The sequence below is a fragment of the Microtus oregoni genome, unplaced genomic scaffold (assembly GCF_018167655.1).
Source record: "Microtus oregoni isolate MIOR12 unplaced genomic scaffold, Mior012 000007F_ref0000211, whole genome shotgun sequence".
Lineage (NCBI taxonomy): Eukaryota > Metazoa > Chordata > Mammalia > Rodentia > Cricetidae > Microtus > Microtus oregoni.
The window spans coordinates 528,383-541,772 of NW_024543066.1; the positions used below are offsets into that span (position 1 = coordinate 528,383).

Consider the following 13,390-nt stretch of genomic DNA (forward strand, 5'->3'; position numbering starts at 1 on the left):
GTCCTTTCTGATACCATAGCCACGATTGTTTAAACCCCGGAGATAATTATTGACATCATGAAGCTCCCTATTCAGTCAAAGGTTTACCTGTAGTGGTTCAGTATGCCTTGGTCCGTGACATGTCAATACTGAAAACCTAGCTATACTTTTACAAGAATATTCTCTGCCAGGAACCTTGAGCTGGACATAGAAGCATCCTTTTCATATAAATGAGCACACTAAAACAGTCATCAAATCAGATCTGTGGCCATAGGGCCAAAACGAAGTTTGCCTCAGACTCTGAATGCTGCAATAAGCCTGAGTATAAGGACACTGCAGCCAAAATAAGCCCAGCTGGGGAAGCCAGGACGATGGTCAGCTGTACTCCTCAGCTGCAAAGTACTAGCTATTCAAACACACACTCCCTATCCCTTCATTTTTTCCCGTGAGCATCGCAACCAATCCCTGCCAGTCTGTGTGAGGTTTTCAACTGCAAACCGTGAAACCGATCAGGTGCGGGCCATCCCGCCCAGCATCCACTTGCTACTTGCCCCTGGCCTTCCTCCTCCGAGAGAAATGTCATTCACCAGAACATAAGTAGGTGTGCAAGGGCTTCCATCCCGCGCCATATACACTCACGGGTTATCACACGGGGGCATCGGGCATATTACACACAGCAACACACATATTCGTATCCTAGGCACACCTGTAGATTTAATAAAACAGCGCCGATCCTCATGGCTTCGCTGACTTCCAGGCTGTACATCAGCTGCGGGAAGCGGGGAGGGCTCTGGTTGTTGGGAGGCAGCACCTCGATGTACACCGTGCAGATGGAGTGCCTGCCAGAGAAAAGGGAGCAGGGCGTTTAATGACCCCTGCTACACCGAAACTTTGAAGGCAGGTTTTATTTGTCTGCTGTGTTTATAGGACAAGAAATTTCAACTTTTATAGAAAGCAGTAAAATCATAAAAGAATAAAACAGTAAAAGTTACCTGCCAAAATATAACACCTTTGTGAAATTAGTGTAGTAAAAGAAAAAAGATTTGCCTCTGGTACCTGTTCCTACTACTTAGGTGAACAGTGTAAGTTAAACACAGTGGCTGCAAAAGGGAGCTAACAAATTGACTGGCCTCAGCTGATGGCCTATTTTTAATCCTATTTTTAGTAGCAACGCAAACAAACAAACAAAATCTTGGTGTAAACACTTGGCAATAAAACTTGTCCTTCAGGTTTTCTTCCAATTAAACCAGATGAAGGAGCATTGAGTAATTCAACACATAGCTACATATATGAACACACATGTGCCTATGTGCATACACCCTTATACACACACACACACACACACACACACACACACACACACACACACTCGGGGGGGGGGGAGAACAAAGAAAGAAACAAGGGGCTGTATTTTATTAGTGTTGTCTTGAACATCTAACATTAATCACTTACTGTGAATTTTTTTTTTTTTGGTTGAATGTCAAATCGGGTGAATAGGTGAGTTCATGGTAATAAACCTGGAAATGTTTTAAATTCTTGAAAATAAAATGAAAAACTGAAAATTACCTTTAGTTAAAGCCCATAATGAGGGAGAATTTTCATGAAGGGAATGAAGTTCCTTCATTATCGTGAGTAAAATTTTTACTATTTTCACATCGATTCTTTTAGCATCTTTGAACACTGGATTTTAGACAATGAAAGTTGAAGAATCAAGGTTTTTGAGGCTGATACGGTTTTATAAAGAGAAATACTGACAAAATAGATAAATGGAACACATGAATTTACAGGTCTGGTCCTTTACCAAGAAATGCATGCAGTATTTTATAGGAACATACTCTGCTTCCTGAAATGTAGGTTTCAGGTACTATTTTTTAAATTATATTTTTAAATTTAAATTTAAAATGCTTTAGTGGTAATTCCTGTTTAGGGACTAGAATTTTCTTATTTTTTTTTTTAAAACAGTAAAACCAACCAACCAAACAAACAAAAACCCTTAATAACGTACTCCAATGACACATTTTTTTTTTCTGGGATTAACTAATCTGTTTTGCTTCTCAAATGTTTTCAGTGCAGATTGCAAGCACTGAGAGCTGACTGGCAGCTTGTCCATCCATAGCGCACATGGGTACGAGTTGCTGAGGTCTGTGCAGACAGATCACATGCACTGTTAAGCATAGCTATTAAACTGGGGTCACCTTAACACACTTATTACTTCTATTTATTGTGATATGGTTCCAAAGTAAACTCATTTTAAGTTAAAATACATCAGAGTTTTACAATCAGTTCAAGTGTCTGAAGTCATTATCTCCGTCTTATATTTTGTGAAAAAGCCCTCACAAAAATGAGTCAATTTTTCCTTATCGATATAAATTCAGCTGGAGATATAAATAAGAGTCAATAATTAAAATTTAGCCTTTAAGGGTACATTAAGATGAACTAAAGCAGGAGGTCTCAGCTTGTGGGTCATGACCCCTTTGGCAAACCTCTAGAACCACAAATAGATTATGATTCACAACAGTAGCAAAATTACTGTTGTAGCAATGAAAATGATTTTATGGTTGGGGTCAGCACAACATGAGGTACTGTATTGAAGAGTCACAGCATTAGGTAGGTTGAGAATCACTGAGTTAAAGTAATAACAAATCATTATTCACAAGCCTGTAAGTGTTCCTACAAAAGCCAAATAACAGATGGCTACAGACTTTCCTGTTGTTTATTTGTTTGGGTTTTTGTTTGTTTTATTGTTTTTGTTTTTAAGACAGGGTTTCTCTGTGTTGCCCTGGCTATCCTGGAACTAACTCTGTTGACTAGGCTGACCACAAACTCAGAGGTCTGCCTGCCTTTGCCTCCTGAGTGCAGGAATCAAGGTGAGTCTCAGAAATTGGTAGCTGTTGTTGGTTTTGTTTGTGTTTTGTTTTTTTGAGACAGGGTAGCTGTTGTTATTTGTTTTTAAGAACTAGTCTGACTACTTCACCCAGATTGGCCCAGAGCATTCGTCTTTGTTGGTCTTGAGTTAATGCGAGTCTCAACCTTTAGCATGTTGGGATTATGTTTGTAAACCACCATCCCCAGACCAATTGTCAGATTTTGTAGCTGGATAATGCTTTACTGGGTTATTGATGCCCCCCCCATGTGACCTTGGGCAGAGACAGAGGACAACTCTGGTCCATCGTGACTGCCTCTTCCCCTTTTCTTTCTCCGGACCTTTCTGTCTATAATTCAGGGATTTGGATTGCTAGTCATGCTCACAACACCTCCTCAGGATTTATCTCCCAGGCTTGTTTTGGGAAGATCATATTTCAGCCTGCACCTCTTTCATCCGTCCTATCGTGGCACTCTGCTGTGGCGTGTTTAATAAGTACCAGTCTTTTTGAGGGTTACTGCTTTTAAAAATGAGATCTCCTCTTTATCCCTGATGTCAGCATAGTGTCATAGGAAGCATGCCTAAAATTGAATGCCTATAGCATTAACAGTAAAACGATGACTTAATGCTGTAATAAACAGCAATCATTCAACAGCACAGTTTAAGCACACAGTAAAACAGGGCAGTTGCTAGGTAAATAATAACATTTTATGTGAGTATTTCATATTCACATTTATAGCCAGCCCTAAATGCATAAAACCAAGCTTCTTTCTATCCATATTTTATTTTGGTAATAGGGCAAGTATGATGCAAATAAGTTTCCATTTCAAAAAAATGAAAATCATGGGACCTTATTATTCTTATTCTGTTGACTAAAAGGTCAAAGCAGAACAAAAGCGGTAATGAATTTCTAAGGCAGTTTTAAGACTTAAAAAGTCAAGTTGAATCACCGAATTTGACTAGCTTAGTTTATAATTCTAAATAATTGCAGAACAAGTGACTGAATTAAAGCTACTAAGCTCATTACCAACTACAGATGAAATAAAAGAGCTCTTCAATTCCTTCGGTCTCATAAGAACATATTTTATAAAGTATATTGGAGGGGTTTTCTTTATTTATCTGATGGCTGTGAATATGAAAGGTCCTTGGTTTGTTACAAATGATGATGTCTTATTTCAAACGCTAAAGAATTAGAAGTCTTGGATTCAGACTATGAAATTCCAGTATTTAATTAGTTATGCCATAACTGAAACTTCATCCATGATGAAGTGTATATGTTTGTGGTAAAGGACAAATAAAATATTAATAAAGCAAAACCAGAAAGATGAACCTAATGCACTTTGACTTAGGAAACATCATAATTTAAAAAGATAAACTAGCCTAACTTTATATCACTATGATAATAATTTACACAGTTGTGCTTATGCAATTATATATGGCTACTTGTTTCTATAATAAAGATGACTGGTATTTATATTACTTTCTTTGCAAGATTTTAAACAGAGAAGTCACAGTGGGTTTTCCTTTATCCCTTCCCCATTAGCAACTTGCTACAAAATCTATATTTATAGTTCACTGCTTATAGATTCCATTTTGCTATCTTGGCAGAAAATACAGACATCTCCAGAAGCAGAAACTTCTTATTTCTGTCCAATACAAGAGAACACTTATCAGAAGATGGGAGCAGAGTTTTCAGAGGCAACACACAAGGCTTCCCAGACAGAGGGAACATTCATGCAGCCAGAGGAATAAACACACAAGGCTTCCCAGACAGAGGGAACATTCATGCAGCCAGAGGAATAAAGAGAAAACAATAAACGTTGCACAATCTGAGAGAGAAGTTCCGTATGGTCACTCAGTACCATCAAGTCTGAACTTCATCTCGATGGTGGGACAGGCAATACACTGAAAGCAGGCCACTGACATGGTCAAATGTTCCGAGTTTCCTCACGATGTCCTGCCTTCCCCATACATGTCTTTGCCTTTGTTTCCTCCCTGACATTTCCCATCATTTCTGCACCTATGTCTATAGCCCCAGCAAGACCTTCTTAACTTACTTTCATTTCCAGTATTTCCTCCAGAAGACAAGGAATTTGGGGAACCCAGTATTTTTTTTTTCAAAATCGAAGATTCTTTGTCATATCTTTATTACTATGTACAATTATTTTAAAGAACATATATTCACAGTGGAAAAATTTCTACTGGAGAACATTATTTATTCATGGGATAATTAAGTACTAAGTTGGGTTCCATGACAAAAAATAAAAATATAAGAGGCTACCATATCATGTGTCAATCATTTTACGGTCATTTTTATGAGGAGCTGTTGGGATTAGAACTGTTTTCGTATCTGCTGGTAGTAATAATTCATTCCAGGATTTAATAATATTTACTCAACTTCATTAAACTAAATGAATATATTAACTAACAGACACCACTAGAGTAAATGATGCTTTAATCTTAGGATTTTTTTTAAATCCTTTGACTTATAACTGCAGTTTTGCTCTTATCAAAGCCCTGTAACAGAAAATAAAATAAAAAAGACAAAACCTAAGAATCCAGCAAAGAATTTCTACTGGTGTCACTCTGAACTTCTGGACGTTTCCCTAGGACTGAAGCAACAGAAACTTGAAGTCATTTTATACGGGGCATGAAATTCCATACCAATTAAATGTACAAATTTGAGTTGCCAAACTGAAAAAAATAATATTACGGAGAATGCCTCCATTTCTGATTTTTGCTGCCAAGTGTTTCACTGTTATTACTTAACGACATGTATATTCCACTGTGGCTGGTGGTTATACTCTTATACTGGTAACTTTCAAATATCATCTTCCCTTCAAAGGAAACACTGAGAGCAAAGGCTTCCAAGTCCTCACTTACCAACTCGATTTGAAGGCTTAAATTCCCCACAGAAACAGTGGATATCATTACCCAGCAGTAAGCATTACATCATTCCCACAGGTATAGAGGGCATGTGTGGATTTTATTCTCTGCTGGCCCCAAGTGATGCCTGAGGAGTATGTTGGTGATACAGTGGTGAGCACCGCTGGCTTCCATGGGATGTCTTATGTCTGATGACAGATTATATGGCACTCTTTTTGCATCCAACCCATTTAAAAAAATAAAAAGGAGACTGTTGTCATTGATAAGACAGACACTCCCTTCTGAAGATGGCACTTGCTTGAATGCCTTTTACTTGAGTAAAATCCTTTTACTGAACTAGCTTGCTTGGGAAGAGTTGAGCAATCTGCACATAGGAGAGGAACAAGTTGAGAATCCTCTGCTATTGCTCATTAAGTATAGTAGGAACTCCACTCTGAGGTTTGCTCTCTGCATTTTCAGTTGATCATGGTCAACTGTGGTCCCAAGGTAATAAAAGAAAAAACTGGAATAAAGAATTGCTAAGTTTTAAATTGTGTATTATTCTGAGCAGCACAGTGAAGTCGGCTTCTCCCCTCTCTTTTCTGTTTTGACAATCAATCAGCCATTCTCCCTATATCCCTGCTGCTTATATAATACATCCAACCTTACATCCTTCCATTCATGTAACAGCTGTCTGGTGGTATTTGTATTTTTTAATGGGCAGCCTATATATGGCGGTTCTGTTGAACTTGTCCATATTGGGTTTCACAGTCTAAGTTGATGAGGATGACTGACCAGGTCATCCTCAAGAAGGCACCAGATCTCATTACAGATGGTTGTGAGCCACCATGTGGCTTCTGGGAATTGAACTCAGGACGTTTGGAAGAGCAGGCAGTGCTCTTAACTGCGGAGTCATCTCCCCAGCCCCTTTATTTAAAAAGGACTCCCAAGTATAAGTATGTGATGCTGGCAATGTTTTCCTATTACATTGCTATAATAATTGGCTTTCATCATGAATGTTACTGTATTACAGTTCCTCATTTATAAAGTATATTAAAAACATGAGAGCATAGTTAGAAAACAGCATACATTCATACAAAGTCAATGCTTCAATAATCCCGTTTGTGAGTGATGTTCTGATTGCTCATTAGAGGTGAGCCTATTCCTCACAAAGAAGGGAGCAACACCGCAATCCATGGGGTGATTTAAAACTCTTACATCATAGTAACTATAACATATCGACACATGTAAATCAGGCCACAATTATCCAGTACAATGATGTCTTCAATTGAGAAAAATAAGTATTATAAAATAAACTGAAGAATATAAAGGCCTTTTATGAAAGTTTACCTGAAAATAACAAACGGTGACCTTTTTATTGTAGCCCCTTTTAATATTGATAGTGAACAAATATAACATTTTTTTTCTAAAGACTATGGGACCTAGTGGGAGTCACCTTCTCTCTGCAGGTGGGGCGTTGTCCGAGGCCTGCACTGTCAGTGCATAAGTCCGGCCCACGATCAGCTCCACTCCTGGTGCAATGCTCACTAGCCCCGTGGTCCTGTTGATGACGAAGTCTCCCTGGGCGCCCACCAGGATTTCATAAGAGATCTCCCCATTAGAGCCTTCATCAGCGTCTACTGCCGTCAGCTGGGATCGAAAAAGCACAACACAAACCCGGTTAGGATTCAGGCTCTCACTGCCGTGTCGCTTCCCCAAACACAAGGAGCTGATTTCAAAGCTGAAGATGCTATGGAGTGTGTTTGGTGTGCAAATGTGTCCACTGCTTCTATGTTTTGCTGTGACACCAAGTCACTGCAGGAACCGGGATTGTTGTTTTGCCCCTTGGGACCATGTTCAGAACAGTTTTTCAATATTGAAGACTGTCTTTATTCTAATTTAATAAAAGGATAAAGGGAAGAAAGCCTTAACATAAAATTTAAGAAGTTATTCTTTTATCTTATCTCTCGTTCTTTACACATGAACACATATCCCTACGGTCTGAGACCAGGACAAAATAAAAGGGCAAAGTCTGCTTTATTTCCACTGTGCTGCTGCCGACTGGTTTACCCATCCCGTGTTCTCCTGCCTCATAACCTCTTCCCATGGCTTATGAAGGACTGATAAAGCCCGCACTACAAAAACCATTTTCTTGTAAGAAAAGAGAATTGTTTTCAGAGCCCCAAAGATAGTGGCACACAAGCAAACTATAATATGCACAAATTCAAAACCACTTGCAGACAACTGGTGCTTATTGCTTACAAGAGGAGAATGACCATTTTTAATCCTATAAAGCAATAGTTGTTTATTATATTAAACAAGGTGCCTCCACTTTTTGACAGATGTACATTTACAAAGGAGAGAAGGCATAACCCTGGCAGATGTTACTAACATGCAGTTCACAGGCTTTCAAACAATCCTGTTTTCACCCAGAGCAGTTTGTGAAGGGAATAAGAATATGACCTCCTTTTACCTGGGAAGGATACGGACGGCACATTCCTTTGACCAGCTAACCCTTGTGCCTCTTCCCTGGTCCCTTTTTCTTTTGCTGTTAATACCTGTCACTCTGAAGTCCCAGATCTTCAAAGTTCCTTTGGGACTTTGGTGACCTCTGATGCATTATTGTTTGAGAAAATGTGCATGTTGTGCATTTGCCTTGAGACTTCCAATGCAGTCCCCTGGGAGGCAGTGTTAACAGACCACCCCCGTTTAATAGCACCAGGAAATGCAAACAAATTCTTCCCATGCCCATTTACAGCTGCCTAAGGAGACCGGCGGCACATGTTGTAATTCTGATTCTATTTTATAAGGGACTGGAGAGAAGGCTCAGTGCCACCATTCCAGAAGACCTGGGTTCAAGTCACAGCACCTACGTGATGGTAAACCACCAGCCGTAATTCTAGTACCAGGGGTCTGTTGCATGTACCAGGTATGCAAATGATGGACATATAGCATGGGAGGAAAACACTCATACACATAAAAATCTATTTCAAAACTGTGGGGTGAGAGAGAGAGACAGAGAGAGAGAGAGAGAGAGAGAGAGAGAGAGAGAGACAGAGAGAGAGACAGAGAGAGAAGTGTGTAGATTAGAGGACTACTTTCAGTAACTCATTTTCTCCTTCTATCTCATGGGTTCCAGGATAAAATCCAGGCTGTCAGGCTTGACTCAGAGTGCCTTGACCCACACTGGTCCATCCATCTTGCCGGCCCTCTCATTGTATTTTTAATTATTCACTGCACTTGGAGTGGTGATGGGCACAGAAATAGCAGCAACAAAAATAGCGAAGACAAAAGGAAAGTTAGAGACTGGCATTAAGGATGCTTCATCCAGAGATTGGTATTTTAGGTAGACAGATGTGCCTGCCACAGAAAAGATATTTCCTGAAATGATTCCGGGACTTACGTAGGCAAAGGAGAAGGGAGCTATTTGTAGAAGCAGTCAAATGAAAGATGTGTATTTGGAGAGACCTGGTCCTGTCATCCAAAGTCGTGATCTTCGGTGTGAGGATAAAATTAGAGCATTAGAGGGTGGGGACTGAGGAGGAAATATCAGTTTTGATTATAGTAAATCACTTACACAAAATGTCTTAGGAAATCTTAATTAAAACTTAGCTCAAAGTGGATTCAATATTAACATTTTTCTAGGGAATTAAATTGGCTAAAGAGATTTGATGATAAATGGCACTGCATCCGTTTATGAAGAGGAGCTGGGAGTGTGCTTTGGGGATTCAGGTATTATAGATGGTCTTATTTAACATTTTTATAAATGAGGTTGGAAGGGAGGCACAGAGAGATGATAATTAAATTGAGGATGGCACCCATGTGGGAGGAGCTATAAGTATCAGACAGGGCTACAGAACACAAGTGGTAAGAAGTCGCCTAAATCTGCAGCCAGCTTGCCACAGAAGAGATAACCTACTCTGCCAACACCGCAACTAACCCCTCAAAGCTCGCCATCTGGGGAAAGTCTAACAAGTGAAGAGAGGGGCTAAATCTATGTTTAAGAGACCTAAAGAGTTTCAAATAATCTTGGCCTTCTCATTTCCTTAATTTCGAGTCGTAAGATAACTCAGAACTGACATCATGTTAGCACATTAGCAAACATTTTATTTGAGGAAATTATCGGTAGTTTAGGGTTAGATTGGTCTGACGTCCCCAGTAGTATTACCATTGGACTGCCTCTCTGAGTGCCCAATCAATAGCAACATTCTCCTGCATAAAACTGAAAACGCAACACATTCCTTTTAAATTCTCGGCAAAGGTTTGCTGTGGGGCTCTGCATTGTGGGGTTGGGCAGAACGAGAGATGACACCTTGCCAGCTCAGGTGCTCACTGCCATGACAACGTAAGTGATTTCTGTTCAAAGTCATTAGCTGAGGGTGCGAGAAAGACATTTCTATCATGGGTGGGGAGAGCTGCCTCATAAATGAGAAGAAGATGGGGAGAAGACTGAGTATAGGAAGACACCAGTGTAAGATCTCTGATGGAGTGAAAGCGAAACCTGCTATTTTAATACTTGGAATAATTTTAATAATGTCATGATGAATTTGGAATCATTTATCTCTTTTCCAAGAAGTTTAAGCCTGCCTTCTAATAATTCTGTCCTGCTATTTTTAAAATCTATGTATTCCAGGGATGCCCAGCCTGATTTGAGCATCGATGCTATGTTTTCCTGGGCATCTTGGGTTAGCTATAATCCGAGGCTCTGTCTTTCAGTGAGTAGTTTATCAGTCCCCAACCCTATAAGGCACTGTACTGAGGCTGAAGCCTGGAGTTGGGAACATTTCTGCTGGTCCTGTCTACCCTGAGGTGAGACAAGCTTCCACACAGAGAAAGCAGGTCCACGAATTAAAGCCATTTTGTGGAAGCAGAGAACCAAATACTAAAGGTTGTCTTCTGACCTCCACAAGCTTGTCATGGTGCTCATACCCACGCACATACACTCACATATACATATAAATAATTAAATGTAAAGTTAAAAATAAACATTAAAATAGTTCTCTTCCGTTCTTTGCCTCTTGGAACCATATTTCCTAACCAGAAGCTTGTCAGTCTCCCCAGGCGCCATTACTGGTTGAGTCTTTTCATTGGCTACTACGGGCCCTTTGTAATAAGATTTTAATTTATTTTTATCTTCTCAGTGTTTAGTTCCACTATGTATGTGTACCACATGCATGTCTGGTGCCTTCGGAGGCCAAAAGAGGGTAAGAGATAGCCTGGAATTGGAATCCAAGCTGCCATGTAAATGCTGGGAGCCGAATCTGGGTCTCCTGTAGGAACAGCGAGCACTCTTAAGTGCTGAATCAGCTGTCCAGTTCCCATAGGATGAAACTATGGATGCACTCTTCTGTGCTCTAAACTATGAACCATAACTTGGCATACCTGATTTGGCCAACAGTGTAGATGTGTAGATAAAAAGCTTTGACCAAATTATGAATAGTAAACAAACGACTAAGGATAATGACTTATTATTTGCCACATATATGCAAACTCTTTTATATTATCATTTTCTGGTGCGGTAACAAAGTGTTTTCCAAATTATGCAGCACAAATATTATTATTACTGACGAAGCTGTGCTCTAGAGACCCCATATGAGTGGAGGCAGTTTTAGAAAGTTAACGTAAGAAAATCTAAGGGTTTTTATTTTTATAAGATGTGATTTTCATTGAGGAAACTTCTGCTTCTCTTAGAATTTCAGATTCCCCCCTGAGTGCTACTTATTTGAATCTTAACAGGAGACAAATTGGAATCAAACAATAGACCACAAGGGACAAAGGTAGACAAAAAAGATTGTATTGTGCTTCTGCCTGCTTCCAGCCAGGTCATGCTGAGACTCCCAATTTCTGTTTTGCATTTTAATGGAAGAGATTTCTCTGTTTCGTCCATTGTTTTCCTGTTTGGTCTGTTTCCAGAAAACCAGGAAAATAATCCCTCAGGAATGACATCGCAAGGTCACGGCATCGTCTTGCTGTTAAGGAATTTGTGAACTCCTAATTTCCTCAGAGAGTAGTTCTTTTGTTTATTTTAATTTAACAGAGCAAGATTTTACACACCAACACTCTACTATTGTATAACTTTGCTACGCATACACTGCGGCCTACTATAAAGTTTGAGTCGTAAAATGAATATACTAGATTGTGGTTATCTCAAAACACAGAATTTTCCCTTTACAAAAAAAATCTATGTATCATATAATTAATATTTGAAACTATCCATTCTGATGTGTCAGTCTGTGTTTTCCCTGCAGAGGATTTCCCTTTTTTAAAATCCCGTTCCTCCCCTTGCGTCTGGCAAAGGAACTCTTTTAGTGCAAAGAGAAGCCTGTTGGAGCTAGGACTTTGGCAAGGGTGGTTTAAAATATTGGCTAAAACCCTTTCCAGATGACTGAAAATCGCTCACCTTGCTAATGTACGAGCGAAACATACAAATGAACAAGTGATACATCAGAGATGATTAAGGAAAACAAAATCTACGACACCTGTTACAATGGCAAGGAAATCTTTACTGAAAAGTCTTAAAATAGTTGTGGAGACTTCTACAGTTGGTAAGAAAAGGCCAGCTCAGCTCAGTCCAACTCAAGAAGGAATTTAGAGTTGAAGAACAGAGGAAAGAGGGCAAATGCTGGACATTTATTAACAGGAGACAACAAAGGTAGGAGATCTTTTACCGGTAATAAGGGTAAGGGGTGGAAGAACTTGACCAGATTTCCAGGATGTAATCAATCACTCTCTGACCTGGGATTCTGGCTAATGCTTGGCTAGCCAGGCTGGAGGTAGAGCCCAGGGAATCAGTGCTATAGTATCATCCGAGTTGATGTGAATTGAGCTCAGCAAAGAAACATCATGAATATTCAAAAGTTTAAGTATCCCAAATGGTATAAAAACATAGATGGATCCATACTTCATAGACTGTGGAAAATGAAGAGAAAACTTTGAAAGCGAGAAGAGCATGCTCTTCCGTATAAAAAAGCAGCTAGGTGCAAGTTTACAGTTCACCACTATTTGATGGTGGAGAGCTGACCTGGAAGTAGAAATGTCCAGCTGCACTTTTCCTATGGGTTTTGCACTGGGATGTGCTCATGGGCACAGACACCTCTGGGGGTGGCATGAACCACCGGGGCTGGTACTACAGTACTGATTCTCTGGCTCTCTAAGAAAGAAAACTTTATACATGCAGGATGGTGTCTATTATGATAACCAACCAGCCAAAACCAGAATCATCTGAGAAATGCTTTAAAGGTAATTTGCTGGAAAAGTTGAGAAAAATCACATGGTATGTTAAATAATTGAAGAATGTCATGCTAAAAGGTCTGAAGTGTCTTCGCTGTAAGGGAGCATTCTTTTTTCCTTATGCAGCTAATAAAAATGAAATTTGCGTAGGTGCTGATCTCCAGGTCAGAAATGTGAGCTGAGAAAACAACCAAGCCTCATAAGGTAGATAATTATCTACAGAGACAGTGTCACCAGGAGAAGAATATATGTTGCAATTGGAAAAGAAACACATTGAGGGGTTCTGCCAATGCCAATAAAAGCTATAATCAGTAGAAGACAGAACTATTTTTTTTTTCAGTGAAATGCAAATATTAGAAAACTAAGTGAAAGCTGCCTGAGGTTAACAGTGTGCCTATTGCAGGAAATCCCAACTGTTTTCTGGTTAAAATGCATTGTGGGATAAAACTTTTT

The 13,390-nt window shown here is 39.5% G+C and overlaps 1 protein-coding gene across 1 annotated transcript in view; it reads right to left on the reverse strand.

Annotated features, from left to right (window-relative positions):
- Pcdh15 (protocadherin related 15) overlaps nt 1–13,390 on the reverse strand; it is a 600,282-nt gene that overhangs the window by 212,223 nt on the left and 374,669 nt on the right. The window contains exons 14-15 of the mRNA XM_041655402.1: nt 7,164–7,357; nt 686–818 (exon numbers count right to left, since the gene is read on the reverse strand). Of these exons, the coding sequence (XP_041511336.1) occupies nt 686–818; nt 7,164–7,357 (327 nt within the window). The remainder of the gene's footprint in view (nt 1–685; nt 819–7,163; nt 7,358–13,390) is intronic.